Source organism: Phalangium opilio, unplaced genomic scaffold, assembly GCF_054372755.1.
Source record: "Phalangium opilio isolate 3A_F unplaced genomic scaffold, DU_Popi_V2 ptg000056l_1, whole genome shotgun sequence".
Lineage (NCBI taxonomy): Eukaryota > Metazoa > Arthropoda > Arachnida > Opiliones > Phalangiidae > Phalangium > Phalangium opilio.
In genome coordinates this window covers 283,385-301,071 of record NW_028324175.1, presented here as the reverse complement: position 1 = coordinate 301,071, position 17,687 = coordinate 283,385, and the positions used below count along the sequence as shown (strand labels likewise).

Below are 17,687 nucleotides of genomic sequence, written 5' to 3'. Positions count from 1 at the left end.
AATCTCGCTTATGTTTATCCTCTCTAGACTTCGCAAAAAACGTATTACTACTACGTAAAATATTAATAGACAGGCAAGGATTGATACCATTAAAGAAGGAGCGCAATATTATTCATATTTTCATTTCATATACAGAGAAAAGAAATTATTATGTTTCTGAGAGGAGCTTCCCATTTTGGTTGTTGTTTTGAAAAATATATCGCAATGCACGGGCCTTGATAGATATAGGAGGCAATGAATGAAATATATCGCATGCACGGGCCTTGGCAGATATAGGAGGCGATGATAATCTCTCTCTTTGCACGAGAGGTTTATCTTTAATATTTAAATAAATATAATTATTTTTAATTATTTTAATCTTCAATAATTAACATTAATAATAGTTAAATCGTTTAAAATAACGTTATACCTATTATGATCTCAAACTTTGCTAATATTGACGTTAAAAGTGAAGGGTACCCCTCTTGCCCACTTTCTTCAAATTTTGGGGTATATATACGATTCGTTTCCATTATAATAGTAAGGAAAAAGCGCTATTGCGAAAACCTTTGGTGGCGATCCCACCTTAGGGAGGCTAGACGTTTCTCGTAACCCTAGCTGATCGCCGCGTATATCCTAAAACCAAACGATGATAATGGAGTAGAAGCCAATGATACAGATTAGTGTCTATGTGGAATAGACGGAAGACCAGTGGATGGTGGTGGTAGAAGCCAATGATACAGATTGGTGTCTATGTGGAATAGACGGAAGACCAGTGGCTGGTGGTGTTTAGGAGCCAGGATGTACAGACTGGTGTCCAAGTGGGTTGGACAAAGACCAGAAGATGGTGGTGATTAGTAGCCAGTATGTACAGACTGGTGTCCAAGTGGAATGGACGAGGACCAGAAGATGGTGGTGTGAGAACTCAAGTAGAGGAGCCGTTTCCGTGACTGTGAATGCAGTTCGGAAATGGCAAACACGTTTGCTCCGATTTGGAAAATGCGAACGCGGTCACGTGGGTGTAACAACGGACAGACACACAGACACACACACACACACAGACACGGCCGTTACAGAACCTCTCCTGGACTACGTCACACGGAGAGGTAAAAATTATTAATTCTTAAATTGCTTTTAAAATGGGTTTTAAAGAACACGCTAAACAACAGTTAATATACGTCGAATTTTGAATGAAACTTAGCGCAAGTTTTAGTAGGGTTAAATATGAGGCAATGAGAACCTAGAATAACAACGTTAATTAATCGCAAATTATAATCTAATTGTGTGGATCTCGTGAGATTATGATAAATTCATTAATGTAGATCATTAGCCCCCTATCAATGGTTACACACCTACCAAAATTTAATAATTTAATTAAATGCTAAACGAAATAACCAAATTTAATCTAGCAATTATTAATAATTGATGCAATGAACAATTAAATCTGTGTCATTTAAGTAATTGGATATCGCGAAATTATCCCTTAAATGTAGGATAAATTCAACGACTTTTTTACCTTTAAATCTACCAAAAAGCCGTCGATCTACCTTGCAGATTTCGCCAAGGCCCGCCAAGGCCTAAAGCCATTTCCCGCTTTAACCTAAAATTTTGCCCACGCTTGATTTTAAGTCTCGAAAAACCCTTTGAACTCGAAAATCGCGACGGCCAATGCGATTACCATGTTCAAATCGCAAACGATGAAGCTTGAGTTGAAAAAACAAAGCAGCCATACTAAACAAAAATATGAACCGCAGCCAAGGTGCCAGCAAAAAGGTACGGGGAAAAATACTAGAAAACAGCGGCGAAAGTTCCGCGAATCTAAGATTGATGGAGGGAAGAGAGGCGGTAAAAACTCCGAATGCCCGATTCGGCCGTCTCTTACGGCCGCCGAATGATTCGGAGAGGTTTTCACCGTATGATTAGGATAAGGTGCTTACAGAATACGTTTTATTTTCATTCGGAGAAATTGACTCCGAATGAAACGATTCGGATCGAAATTCCTCCAAAAGGACCTTAGAGAATAGCCTCCCAGGCTCCCAAAGAATGATTACAAGTTTCATAGATTGTTAATGGTTTCAGTTTTTTTACTGTGTCAAATTATCGGTACTTATATTTTATGTTATATAATTCGCCAAAAAATTTCGTTTTTCCAAATACCTTACCTTTGGTCCTCGACGGGGTGTGTAAAATTTACCGCCGATGAAAAGAGAGGTGTGCAACGGCATGGAACAGGCACACCTCCTTAAAACTCGACGGCCCGGGATTCTTCGTACTAAGCTTTTGACGTCGACGAGGTGTGTAAAATATGCCGCCGATGAAAAGAGAGGTGTGCAACAGCATGGAAAAGGCACACCTCCTTAAAACTCGACGGGCCGGGATTCTTCGCACTAAGCCTTGGTCGTCGACGAGGTGCGCAAAATACTTCGACGAGGTGTGCAAAATACACCGCCTATGAGAAGAGAGGTGTGCAACGGCTAAGAAAAGGCACACCTCGACGGCCCGGGATTCATCGCACTAAGAATTGGTCGTCGACGGAGTGTGTAAAATATAACGCCGATGAAAAGAGAGGTGTGCTACGGCATGGAAAAGGCACACCTCCGACGGCCCGGGATTCTTCCCACTAAGGTAGTGCTCGTACAAACTCCAAAATTCTTTAATATTCTCTAATTACTCTGAACAACGTTATTATTTCAATTGATATTAATTTAAATGCTGTATACTAAGCTTTTCTGCATCATTCTGACAGCTAGGATGTATAGTACGAGTTTGCAGTGTGAAAAATGATATTAATTGTACGAATTAGCGTTTTTCAGAAGAGTGTGTAAAGTGTGCTGGTGTGTAAGGTGTGCCTTTTAGGGTCCATCTTTTTGACCGCAGTTTTCCAATCCGAAAGTGTCTGAATCAAAAAGATGTATTTAATTTTTACTAAGAATATTTAAAATATCATTGTAACTCACGGATTTCCATTTATCCACGTCTTTTTGTGCTCCACTGCCACAACTATTAAGCTTCAACATTAATACTTCCCATAATGCATCATACTGGGCTCTTGTAAAATCATTTGTAAGTTTTCCCTCTTTAAAGTTTTTGTGTTTTTTAGAAACTCTACCATAATCTCCTGTTGGTCAGGGGAGACCCTCAACCCTCTCTTTAACACTTCACTCATATTCTAAATTTGAATTCAATTTCATAAAGAAGAAAGATTTATACGCTATAAATCAGTCAGACGGTCAGACAGCCGAGGCTTCTCGCCATAAAAGTTTGTCTGCATGACCCTGGGTTCCTGACACGCGACACGAGCCCTCTGTCGGTGCGATTTTACATTTTTAGCGGGAATTTTAAACATTTCGTAACGGAAAAGTTACAGAATTAAAAAAAAAATTTAGTTTACGGTCGTCCGTTCAAGGCTTAACGGAAATCCGTTAACTTTAACGAGAAGGAAAACTTTACGGTACAATCAAAACAAATTACAGAGTAGGGTCCCTGAACTGATTATATAGGGTACGATTTTTGAATTTCCCGCCGACAGTTCCTTATCATGCTGATAAGAATGTAAACAAATAAAGCTCTTGGAAATCGGAAATCAGTCAATTCCCTGTAAGAGTTGTGACTTATCAATCATTGATGGTACAATAATTCATTTTGTTTAGGAGAATAAGTTCATTTTTGGTAAACTGTATGTAAAGTGATGTAATCTATCCCTTAGTGAAACTTTGAACAGAAATAGTGAAACTTTGAACGCAAACTGTAAAACTCTGAACGGAAACTGTGAAACTTTGAACGGAAGGTGGGCCGGGCCCCTCTCCCCTCTTCGTACATGAAAAATGAAAAATAGTAGGAAAAATTTGGAGAAGAATACTTCAACATAATTATATTTATTTTATTTTCAACAACATTCAAAAATTTATAAAAAAAAAAATAATTGCAAGTTAATACATATTTACATATACAAATTTACACGAAAGATAAAATTTTGTAGTGAAGGAAGAAAATTTCAACTTTTTATTTTTACATAAATTTTAAATTAATATGATATTTTGTAGTGGCCGTGAGCCAAAGTCAATTATGTACCGCTTGTCATCGCATGGATTGAGGCAGAGTTTGCTCTGTCTCACGGTAAAAAGTTCATGTTTGCTGCTGATGATTCTCTTCATTTCTTCTACCATCAGCTTTCGCTTCAGTAGACATTCTCGGTATTGGGTGTGGCGTACTTTTTTCTTCACAACTCTGCGGCAAATGCCCTTTGCCGTTTTATTTTCCTCCTTCGCGGACAATATGCTGTACATTTTCGGTCTAAGACCGACGAATTCCTGGATTGGTGTCCCGTCAAGTTCATCTTTGAACTTTATAAGAACCTTCTTGTTGACATCGCTGTGGTCTTTAGGGTAGCCGGAAAAGTCGTACAATTCCTTGTTCTTCGCGAAGTCCTTGTAGATGTCATCAGTTTGGATATGGTACGTCAGGGAATCCGTGTCCATGAAAAGAAGCTTCGCGGCGTCTCCGTATTTAGGTTTAATTGCCTCATAGTGGAAACGGTACATGAGGAGTTTGGAGAGGTCCAATATCGCGAAACCGATAAAATGGGTCTATTGAGGGTGAGGGACTTCTTTGTTCGATGTATTCCTACCAATTCATTCTTGAAGACGGTGAAGCGCTGAAATAAGTGCGGTTACGTAGATTTTCCATGGTCTTCCCAACGATTGAATAACAATAAGCTGGAAAAATTCGCGTTCAAAGTCATTGGCAGCCATCTTGCGCTTCTCCGTGTTGAATTCGATGAAAGGTTTTAACCACGCCCCCTGTTTGAAGGTCATGAACCATGCTGATTTTCATCCCCTTGGAGACATAGTACTTAAAATTCCTGTAGTGGATCACGTACTTTTCTTTCTTATACCTGACCTAAAATCAGGTTATTGGCAGGTCGAAATGCACCCAAAGAGCAGACCTAAAACTGCTCTTGAGACTCTTATGGGAAAGTACGAGTATAACGTACTCCCGCTTTTTGCTTTGTAACGCCCTAAATCTTTACAGCGGTTAATAGACGAGATTTTTTCCATTTAATTGACTATTTAGACGATTTAATCTCCTTTAGTGTTTGAAATATATCCTAAATATATTAAAGGAATCGGGTCTCACCCTTCAGTTGAAGAAATGTCGGTTCGCTCAGAAAGAAGCTGACATTTTTTGTCACATCTTTACTTTAATGAAAAACGAGTGCATATAGGCCCTTCGAAAATTGAAGCCATTAGGAAATTCCCTCCACCTAAAAACATCAAGGAAGTTCAGAGATTTTTAGGAATCGCAGGATAGCATAATAGGTTTATTAATCACTACACTACTCTCAAATTGTAGCCCCTATTAATAAACTAAAATGACAAGTCCAGAAATTTATTTGGGATACCGAACAGCAGATATCGTTCGAAATAATCAGGGAAGAAATTTGTAAGGTTCCGCCTTTAGCTTCCTTTAGAAGGGATTCCCCGTGCATTTTAACTACAGATGCTAGTGATGAAGGGTTAGGTGCCCTTCTATCCCAAATTCAAGATAATAGTAGCTTATGCTAGCACAGAACTAAAAGATGCAGAAACTAGGTACTCCACTAGCGAGAAAGAATGTTTAGCCATTTGTTGGGCAGTTGAAATATTTAGACCCTTTTTAGAAGGTCAGAAATTTACAGTTCTCACTTCTTACTGACCATCAAGCTTTACAGTCGTTATTTAATATCAGGGAACCGAATTCTCGTTTAGTTAAATGGAAATGTACCTACAAACTTTTGATTTTAAAATTAAACATAAGAAAGGAGTAGAGAATGTGGTAGCTGACGATTTGTCAAGGGACCCGATAAATGTCCTAAGTGTAAACCTAAGTTCCTCCCTTTCTCCATCTACTAGTATTCGGGATACAACTAGTAGTACTTTAAGTCATCATACAAATAGTTGTACTATAACATCCTCTAGCGACACTGAGCAAGGTCAAGTACGTTCCCCAGATCCTAGAGCCTTATATTCAGTTTTCACTTTGGAAGACGTGAGAAAATCTAAAAGGGAAGACCCTTTTGCTTCTCACATAGTAACTTCCTTAGAGTATCCTAACCCAGTTAGGCATAAATAATTTGAGCTCAAGAATAATCTTCTGTATTCAAGGCCTTACAGGAATTATCCGGAAAAAATTTATTTACCACCCCGCTAAAGACTAAATCGAGTAATGGGCGAGCTAATATCATTCTATGTAGGGAATCACCATGAGCGATGGGATGAAATCCTGGACCTTCTTCAATTTGCTATTAATTCAGCACCCCATGAAACCACGGGCAGATCCCCTTTCTTTTTGGATTTTAGAAGAATAAATATAATTAAAAGAATATAAAGATTTTGAGAGTATAAGTATCCTCTAAACGCGGTCGTGAAGGTACATTCCACAAGGTCAATGAACAGTCAAAGGTACACGTACGCCTGTTGCCTATGCTTAGTATAAAGTTCAACCATCACCTAAAGGCCTACATGTATCATTTAACATTGCATTGGTCCAATGCATTGTCGAATGTCTAACAAACCTGAATAAATATAAAGTCCTTCATTTAAAGCTATTCTTTTTAAGGTTTGGCAAATATCTTCATCGCCGAAATGTACTTAATTCCGCCCAAATTGTCCAATACTTTTGGAAAATTAGAAGGAGTCATGGACTCTTTTAACGCTCTCCCCAACCTTTCGTTTTCTTCTTCTTCGGCAACGTTTTGCTTTAAACGGTTGATTTTGTTTAGATTCTATTGAATTTTATCCTCAATCATTTCAACTTCGTTTAAATATTTCCTTTTGTTTGCTTCAAAAAAGGCGTTTTCATTTTCCAATGCATCAATTATGCTTGGATGTTGGAAATAGGGCCGTCTACGTTTATCTCAGGCATTTTCATGATTCCTCCTATTTGCATAAAATTATTATTAACCTGATGAGATTTACCTGCGCTCGCAATGGCGCTGAAACCTGCCGTAGCTGAGAATCGAAGCTGAAAGATCAACTTATTCGATGCTTTCTTCTCAACATTAGTAAAAAACCTCATTGAATAAGGTCCATCTTTCAGCTTCGGCTTTCATTTTCAACTTTCAGCTTAAAATTCCATCGCCTTTGCGAACCCTGAAATTAATAAAGCATATCCAACCTTGGACGCCAAAACGCGGTTCCAAATGAGTCGAATCTGCGCAATTCGGGTATATTTTTAAATAGCTGGATGGCAGACTTAAAGGCTTCGTCCATAATGGCTCTTTTTTGCAGGTGTTTTCGTAGCATCTCACCACGCTTTCGGGTAAAAGGTCCTGAAGATCAAACCCGACTCCCTTGATCCCTTCTATAATGAAAGTGTAGGTAGCTATATACTTGTTCCGATGTTCTTTTTTTAAAAAACTTAGAATACTTACGAAGAAGCTTTGCAATTAGGGCTACGATAGTGTAGATAAATGCTTTCCGTTGGAGTTCTTGTTTTTCGTTTAAGTAAAAAAGGATGGCACATTTTTTTGCGAAGTCAGAAATGGCTTAAAACCGCATTTTCCTTTGATAAATCATATATTAAATACTTTAAAAATTCATAAAATATGACAATAAATAGCACTCACTGATTTTCACAAAAAATATTTTTGTGGGGAAACAGTTTTCTGGAAAATGTCTTTCCAAAAAATGCAATTTCTGTCTATCTTACAATACTCTTCATCATCTTTACCTCTACTTAGAAATAACATTAAGGAGCATTCTTCGCTTGTATGAACTTCTCCCCAAAACATTGACTAAACCGTCAATTAGTTCAGATGCGCTAAAATATTTGCTGACGGGTAAAGGCTTCTTGTAATTCTCAACCAAACTGCAATATACGGCCTCGATTGTTAAATATGACATCTTGACCCTCCTGTGTGGAGCCAAAGTGTATAATGACAAGATAACGGAAATGTCTATCCTTTATAAACAATTTACAATTCATCCGATACTGGGCGTGTCTACATCTAAAGCAATTGCTCAGCGCGTTACATTACCCAAAAAGTTTACTTAATTCCCCTATGTGGACTCTGCTTCCTGCTGGATCACTCTCCCCATCAGTTTTCTCACTCTTTTGAAATCAGAGATCCGACTCTATTTTCCCCCACCCTATTTATTTAAAACTAACTTTCCTCGAAACATAGGTAATACTATTGCCAACGTATTACCTAAAGACTCAAATGACATTAAGTAACGTCAAAGTAACTATGATACCTTTAGCTTTCATAAGACACAACTAAAGAATTCTCACGTTTTGGTTAAAAGTAACTTGAAAGTAACTGTTACTTTCCGCAAACAAGAGGCAAAATAGTTTTGATTTGTGTTTTAAGGTAGATGAAGGTAACGTAGTTACTTAGATGATATTCTAGTTCGAAAAGCGCTTCCTTAAAGAAATGCAAGTCAAAAAGTAACGTCAATGTAACTTTGATACCTTCAACTGTATCTTAGGTTAGTTATTAAATTGGTACCTAATTTGTATGTTGGTACATAATAAAAAAAACATAAGACCTAACCTAGTCCGCCAACATCCTCATCGCTCCCTCATACTTTAATTTTATTCAATTTTATACGCTTAGCATCAGGGCCAGAAATAATAAATATTTCTCATACGACAAGTGAGCTCTCTTATGGCTCGAAATTTTGAATATGATATTGACCAGTCAATATTATAGTTTTAAAAAACATCTTGGACGTTTTAAAATGTTATTCAACCATATGACCAGTGCCTATTTCCAGCCCTTATATTTAGAGGAATTGAATAAATCTCTCCTAAATGAAAAATAACGGCTCTCCCGCTCTCGTCAGCCACAAATATTCTGTTACAACATTAATATTTGGAATTATGTTTGGTTGGACAATTAGAGGTTTCAAATTAATTTAATATTCAGAAAGTGAGGCATCAACTCTACAACCAACCTGCAGTGAAGATTTCGCCTCTATTAGTAAACCATCTACTTCAAAAAGGCACGTTGAAACAGAGACGGACCCAAAACGAATGTAAATATTAGCAATTATTTAGTTGCATCGCGACCGAGTGGAAACCCCTAGTTTAACGTACCATATTACTTTTAAATCATTAACACTGTACCTGACGATCGAGCAGACGGCGTCCATGACGTCATCTGCTCGATCATGTGATGATTCTCCCACAATAAATTGAAGTCATAACAAAGGAAAAGGGCAGTTGCCGTCGGGTATTAGTAGATACCAGTTCGCCATTAATTTTAGCTAAACCTGTACAGGTAAATTTGTGATAGTTTGCCAATGTCGTGAATAGGAACACGACGAAATAAAGAAAGGAGTTATTGCGACTAGTAAGGTAGATTGTTATATTTATTAGAGCACGTGGCCGATTTGGTTCGTTACATATGGTGGCCTATGGGGGAACTTACTAAGCCTAGTTTGGGCCTAATCACCATGTACTTAAGTCAGTGGTCAACAGGTGTCCACAACTCAACACTGACTGTAGTTTAATGAATCTTGATCGAATGCTCATTACCAAACTCAGACTTTAACAATTAAACTTAAATTTTATTTTTCTCTTCACAAAATGACTTCCTAACTCCCGTCAATGGATTCAGGTTCGTGAAAAAAGTCCGTCTGATTATCTATGGACTCCCGACACTAATGAAAATGAACTAAAGACTTTTCTGGTCCTTCAACTTTCTTATTATGCCAGAAAGAGTCTTCAATTACTACGGTCGCATTCAATGTGTTTGCCCTTAACCCTAATAATCAACAATGGTTATATTACACTCTCCTTCACCTAAGGCAAATCGGTCGTTCCCGCTCTTCTCATAAGGGGATGCCACGATCTCAAATCCTAGCCAAACTAATACTACTGCAAGCTGTGATAGCCCTAGTCATGAGGTCAATAAAGTTCCTAAATCTGGTGGACCTATTGTTAATCCTGATGTTGAGCCACCGTCAACAGTATCCGGTGATATTTCTCTTGGGTTTAGCCAATCATCCTATACACAAATTAGCTCAAGCACATTGTCTAACAATCTTCCGCTGACACCAAGTGTCCCCCCGCAGCAACTACTCAAGACAAACAACAGCTCCTATTGAAAAAACGAAATGAGGTCGACCTAAACTCACTGTTTCCACTAGCAAGTCTCTCAACAACTAGCAAGTCTCTCTCCACTACTAGCAAGTCTCTCAACAACTAGCAAGTCTCTCAACAACTAGCAAGTCTCTCTCCACTACTAGCAAGTCTCTCTCCACTACTAGCAAGTCTCTCTCCACTACTAGCAAGTCTCTCTCCACTACTAGCAAGTCTCTCTCCACTACTAGCAAGTCTCTCTCCACTACTAGCAAGTCTCTCTCCACTACTAGCAAGTCTCTCTCCACTACTAGCAAGTCTCTCTCCACTACTAGCAAGTCTCTCTCCACTACTAGCAAGTCTCTCTCCACTACTAGCAAGTCTCTCTCCACTACTAGCAAGTCTCTCTCCACTACTAGCAAGTCTCCCTCCACTACTAGCAAGTCTCTCTCCACTACTAGCAAGTCTCTCTCCACTACTAGCAAGTCTCTCCGCTACTGTCAAGCGCAATACAAAATTGATTACCAACAATTGCACATCCTGCCTACTAACAGTAGCAGATGATCACAAAGCCTTCCAGTGTGAAGCATGCCAAGCCTGCTGTCAAACCACTTGTGTAAATATCTCCGATGACCTCTTTGATTATCACAACTCTCACCCCTGTAAAAATCTGGTTTTCTTCTGCCCGTCCTGTATCATACTCGGTCCCAAGATTCTCAAGGTTATTGCTACTCTCTCCCAAGAACTTGCCTCTACTAATACGGTTACTGCCCCCCTTAGAACCTCTGCTCCTGTGATAGTTAAAGACATTGCTGCTCTTAAGAAAGAACTTCAGCACCTACAAACTACCATGCCTACCTCGTCTCGTCTTCAAGACTTAGAAGATTGCTTCACGCAATTTCAAAATGAGCTTCACAATACAAAGAATGACGTACCCACTGCTCCCCCTTTCCAACGCTGATGACCAAACTACAGAGGAAATAGCATCTCTAAAAACGTTTCATGAGATCCTTGCAGTACAACTACAAGCCCAGAGTGATGAAATTTTGAAACTTAAATCTAAACAAAGAAACCCCAGTCGGAGATCCTCATCTAACATCCCCTAAAGTACCTCAAGTTTGAACCTCTCTGGCAGACAGCCCTAATATACATCCTCTCGAGTCTTTAACAGTACCAACCCGCCTTCTGACACATTGACCCACCACGTCCACGAACTCTCATAAATATAACGCCATACTCTTTCACGTTCCTTACTATAATGATTGAATGTATGATCGTGATTTTTCGTATGAGACCCTTCAGTCTCTAGACCTTACCTACACCCAGTGTGAGCGTATTGTCCTTCAAAGACTTTGTCAATATCAACCTGCTCAGAACCGTCCCTTGCGTCTAACCATCCAGTCTGTTAGCCATCGACAGTACTTTATCGCCACCTTCACGAATTTCAGTACCCAATCGCCCCCGACCGAACGGTCGAACAACGTGAGGCTCGTAGGCGACTTGTCTCTGAACTTCGTCACCGCCGCCACCAGGGTGAGGTTGGACCGCCAGGGCAAAATTATCTGTGAAGAACCTCCAAGAAGCAGTCCCCAATCACAATCACAGCAGTATCCTTTATCGCAAACTTCATATGCTCATCTCTTCTATCCCAATACCGTGCCACCAAGGATGCTCACAGCTTTCTCAGTACAAAAAACTAACTGCTCACCCAATCTCGTCCCAAGCTACTACGTCACTTCTAAACTCAAATTTAACAATCATCTATTTTAAAGCCCAGTGTCTTTATGGTAAGCGAAAAAAACTTTGCTCCCTCTCTTCTAAATGGCAAGCTGACTGCATCTGTAATACGGAAACTTGGGCAACACCTGCCTCTATTTACAATCTTCCAGGCTACGTCTTACTCCGTCAAGATAGACCGCTTAAAACCGGGGGGGGGGTGTTATAATTTACCTTCTTCAAGACTTTATCCATCACAAGTTAGATTTTCAACCACTCCATCCTGAATCACTTTGGGGTGAATTTAAACTACTATGCTCACCAACATATATCACTTTAGGTTGTGTCTACCGCCCTCCCAATACCTCTCTGGATGCAACCCACTGGTTACTTACAGACATACAGTCGGTTCGTAATCGCAGCTCATAAATTATAATTACTGGAGACTTTAACCTGCCTGCCATATGTTGAGAAACATTGTCAGTTTTGTCACCTGAACCTGGTTCATCTGAATCCCATGCTGCCTTAATAGATACTATATGCGCCTCAGCTTTAACCCAGCATGTCAACTTCCCTACTCGATACAGTCAACGACGTATTTTAGGATAAAGTATCCTGGACCTAGTTTTGACTAAAGCCAACGTCAACCCTCTTGTCACAGACCTACCTCCAGTGGGAGGAAGTCATGATCATTTAACCGTCAAAGTTGAGTTTCCTCTGCCAGGAATGCCACCCCCCAAACCAAAGTTTATCTATGACTTTAACTGTTCCCGCGGAGACTATACCAAACTAAATCTTATGCTTTCTGAGGTAGATTTGTCACCCTTGACAAACCTGCCAATTGAACAAGCCTGGCCTTATTTTAAATTCGCTCTATTCAAATGTGTGTCAGAAGCTGTTCCGCTATATGATCACTCTGCTTACCTAAACCAACGTCCTTGGATAATTCCCTCGACTAAATGAGCTATCCGAAAAAAAGGAAAAACTATGGAAACAACTCCAAACTGCCAACAAAACTGGTAACCAACTAAAGTATAACCACCTTCATCTTCTTTACAATACCCAAGTTAAAAAAGTGAAATAACTTCTTCTTAAAGCTAAATCAGCCTCTTTCAAGCGACAACTGAAACATTTAAAAACTAACCCGCGAGCCTTCTATCGTTTTATTCGGTAAAACATTCGTGCTCTACCTTCACGCCTAAATGTTAAACTTGCAAACGGACAAAAAACAGATTCTAACTTAGCCATCGCAAACAGCCTCAATTAAACACTTGTTAAAAATTTCAATAATTCTTATCCTTATCTAGATAATCTCCCAGATAGCCTTTCAGCTCCGATGCCCGATTTCAGGTCACCCCTTAACTAAATCCGTGCGAAATTACACAAATGAGACATAAAAATTGCCTCAGGACCTGATGGGATTACCAACCGTCTACTTAAAAACGGTGCTTCAAGCCTTTATCTTCCCCTCTATTACCTTCTTTGAACCTCCCTAAATACCGGGAAATACCGGGTCCCTTCGTAATGACTGGCGCGTTGCCCATATTACCCCCTTACATAAAGGTAAGGGAAGTAAATGTGACGCGAAAAATTATCGTCCAATTAAATTTATCTGGATAAAGTCATGGCGTTTGATTCAGTCCCCCACCATAGACTCCTTGCTAAACTTCAAGCTTACGGCGTCAAAAATAATGTTCTCCAGTGGCTTAAATCGTATCTTCTTGATCGTACTCAAGCAGTCCGTGTTTGGGATTCACTGTGCGATTTTTTACCGGTTACCAGTGGCGTTCCTCAGGGAAGTGTTCTAGACCCTATACTTTTCCTGATCTATATTAATACTCTGCCCCAAGACCTAACCTCCCCTCTTTGTTTTGACCTAAAAATATTCCGAGTAATTGAATCATATACTGATGTACAAACCCTGCAATCAGACCTCTTTAAGCGTGAGGTTTGGTCTACTTGTAATGGTCTATTGTTTAATGAAACCAAATCGTTAGTCCTAACCTTACAAAATTCTCCATCCCCTTTTTTTCTTTGCAGCCAAAATATACAACGTGTCAATGAATGCGTGACCTAGGTGTACAACCTAAAATTCCATTCCAATATTCAAAAAATCCGTGGTCGTGCCCGAGGCTCAATAGCAACTGACAATGCAAATTTTCCGGGAATCTCAACCGAACTCCTTACTCGACTTTACCACAGTTACATTCGCCCTATTCTTGCGTTTGGTTGCCAAATCTGGAACCCCACTCCGCCATTGATATTAAGTATCTCGACAATATCCTGGGCTCTCTCTCCCGAATCCCAACCAGACTCCGACACCTACCGAGGAAAGTACGACTTTCTACTCTTCGTTGGTCTTCCCCTACAACGCGTCGCCAATATTTTGACCTTTTAAGCGTTATTTTGACTCTTTGGAGGAAGAGTTCAAATTAATTTATAAACATAAATGCCTTAAATTTGTTGGATTTGATCCTTACGACGACGTTATGGATAATTAACAATCGGATGTATCGCTCTGGCCCAAAGTAGAGTTTCCCGACATTTCAACCTATTTGCTGCACACAACTAACTGTTACATTAGAACAAATTAAAAACCATAAAAGTATGGAATCTCATACATTCTTAACAAGTCGCCATATTAAAGGAATCTTTGTTAAGAAACTAGACAAAGAATCAAACAAAACAAATCTTGTTCTTGTGTGGGGAAAGGATGATTTTGAAGTTACTAACTTTAATTTCTTACAAGCAATGCCATTTATAAACTAATATTATTTCGTTATTCAGGTTATAAAACACTCACAAAAAGCAAATGAGGATTGTTTATATAACGGGATTTTAGCTAGAGATGCGGGAGAAATAATAACAGCCCATTGCAACTGCATGGCTGGAATGGGGGAGTCATGCTCTCACATTGGTGCACTGCATTTCCTTATTGATGCTGGAGTACCCCTTTTAAAAACACAATCATGCACTTCAGGCATAAACCAGTGGCTGGCCCCACATATTAAGCAAGTACCTTATAAACACGCCAGTGAAATAAACTTCAGTTCAGCTAAACAGAGAAAAAGAGAATGGATCCACTGATAATCGACGGTGGTGAGAGTGCTATTTCCAAGCCCAGGAAGAAAGATATTGTTCCAGAGGCTTCTGGTGAGGAGTTTCAAGATTATTTAGAAAGCCTTGCTAGATCAAATTCCAAACCAGTTATCTTGTCACTCATAGTCCCTTTAGTCACAAATATGTTCCTAAGTCAATTGATCTGCCAAAGCCATTATCTAGTCTAAAATTTGATGAAGATGGAATGGATAATTTACCATATGAAGAAATTTTAAAAGAATGCGAAAAATTTAAAGAGCAAAACAAAATAATCAAAGAACAAGCTCAGAAGGTTGAATCAGAAACAGGCAAATTGTAAATTGTGGTTTTCCCAAAAAGCTGGTAGGACAACCGCTTCAAATATCAAAGCCATCTGTAAAACATCTATAGAGAATCCCTCAATTAGTCTGTTGAATTCAATATTCCGGGAAGGATTTTCACTTCACCTGCAACCGATGGGGGAATTAGACATGAAGGCGATTGTATAGCAAAGTTTCAAGAAATAAACAAAAAGCATCACGAGGACTTAACTATATCTAAGTCAGGCTTGGTTATAAGTACAGAATACCCTTTCATGGGAGCTTCTCCCGATGGAATAATTTTATGCAGATGCTGTGGAATTGGTGTATTGGAAGTAAAATGCCCCTATTTGGCCAAAGATAAGGCATTTGAAGTGTATGCAAAGTCTAAAGCATCATGTCTCAAATATTGTGCAATAACAAAGACCTATAACCTGGACGCGAATCACACCTACTATTACCAAGTGCAAACTGAAATGCTCATCTGTGATAAACAATACTGTGATTTCGTTATATAGGCCCCTACGGATATCAAAATTGAGAGAATTCTACCCGATTTAGACCTACAGAAAAGTATAATTGATAAATGTTAAAATTTTTTAAAAAATGTATATTGCCTGAAATAGCTTACCAATATTTCACGAAAAATGTTATTCGTAAAGGCATTCGAGGTATTTCTCAAAATTTAAATATTCCGAAGGCCACTAAAACCATTCCTAACCCCAATAAAACGGTTCCTAGCAATATTCTCAAGGCCACTAAAACCACTCTTAACAGTATTCCCAAGGCCAATAAAACCGTTCCTAAGACATTTCTCAGCAATATTCTCAAAAAAAAACGAAAACCGATCCCAAGCCCCTACAACAGCTCCCAACAACATTCCCAAAGCAATCTACTGCTATTGCCGTAAAGAAGAAGGAAAAATGATTGCATGTGACGATAATAGTTGCACCCGAGAACGGTTTCATTATAACTGCTTGCGAATAAAAAGAGCGCCACGTTCGAAATATTGGCATTGTCGAGACTGCAAAGAAAACAAACAAAAATCCAAATGAAAGGAAAATAAAGCTTGCTTAAAAAATGTCACTTTTAGGATAAATTTTTTTCCCACTACCATTTAATTTACAGAGATTTATTCAAATGGGACTACAGAGTTGCATACATTAATTAAACAACAACACACTCTAAACATTTTATCTAATTTGGTTGGCATATTTGGGTCATCGTTATACAAATAATCAATTGGAATAGTTGATTGGAGAATCCTAAACTTTTTCGGGTATGACCTATTACTCTTTAAACATGAATGCGAACATTAGCAATCTTTCGGGTTTCGTGTAGATCATTTGGATTGAATTGTTTTTTTCTTCTACTAAAAGCAGGTATAGCAACCACTGCGCAGTAGAACCCAACAGATTCTGCAATATTAAATCCCCGATCGGCTAAAATTACATCACCCGGTACCAATTCCTTTTAAATATCGCAATCCTCAGTAATATGTTTATCAGAAAAGCGGCCTCCATAAGCGTCTGAAATAAACGAGACAGAACCTTGGGGTGTTACCCCAATTAGAAATTTCATGGTGTAGTGAGAAAACGTTTCTGCCCTTGCATCCAATGACGAGGGTCTTTCAATGAAAATCTCAAAGCAATCAATGATAACAACTACTTTGTTACCAAAGGCCACTTTAAAGCAATTGGGCATTGATAGACACAGTTCGTCTCTAGATGGCCAATTAATTAAACGATTTAATCTGATATATGCAATATTAAGCCATTTAGCGAAGACTTTGGATATAGTAGACGAGGAAACGTTAAATCTGTATGCAAGATCTTGCACATCCAAATCCAATCGAAGTCTTAGGAGAAGGATTAGATACTCTTGAAACAACGATAGTTTTACTGTAAATCTTGGTTGCAATTGTTGAGATAGCAATTGAAAAGTCCCCATTATTATTGTTATGGTTGGGAGTCCCGTGTAGTAAATATCACTTTCTTCATTTCTTTCAATGTACTCTCTATCTATTGTGTGTTCCTTGAAATATTCTTCTAAAACTGAAGATAAAAAGTACAAAATACGTATTTCCATAATTTCATAGTGCTTGACTCAGCTCTATATACACCAATCTATAAATTAAAAGCTCCCCTCCCCAAGAAATACCATGCATTCTTTATCACTCTATTTATATTTAGAGCTCGGCATTATCTATCCATTATCCACAAATCGGTCCATAACCGATTATTTATAAACAAAGTTGTAGATTTTAATACGATTTAACATGTAAGTTCTGAGGATAATTTTCGAGAATGGGACAAATGGGTCTCGGGACAAATGGGTCTCGAGATAATTGGGTCTCGGGACAAATGGGTCTCGGGACCTAATCCAACCCAACCTTGTTTGGAGGTAAGAAGATTATTTATATGAGTATAAAAGCCCGCCTCTTATCACGAACAATTTATTAGCAATAATAGAAATATTTGGAAAAGGTGTCAGAAATTAATAGGAGAATATTTTGGAAAAGGTGGCAGC

At 38.8% G+C, this 17,687-nt stretch overlaps 1 protein-coding gene across 1 annotated transcript; it reads right to left on the bottom strand.

Moving 5' to 3' along the window:
* Positions 1-16,631: 16,631 nt before the first annotated feature.
* LOC149667633 (uncharacterized) lies at positions 16,632-17,325 on the bottom strand. Its single transcript, XM_089840902.1, has 2 exons — positions 17,319-17,325; positions 16,632-17,212 (listed from the first exon to the last, which is right to left on the bottom strand). The coding sequence occupies exons 1-2, from the start codon at positions 17,323-17,325 to the stop codon at positions 16,632-16,634; spliced, it is 588 nt and encodes a 195-aa protein (XP_089697028.1).
* Positions 17,326-17,687: the final 362 nt, after the last annotated feature.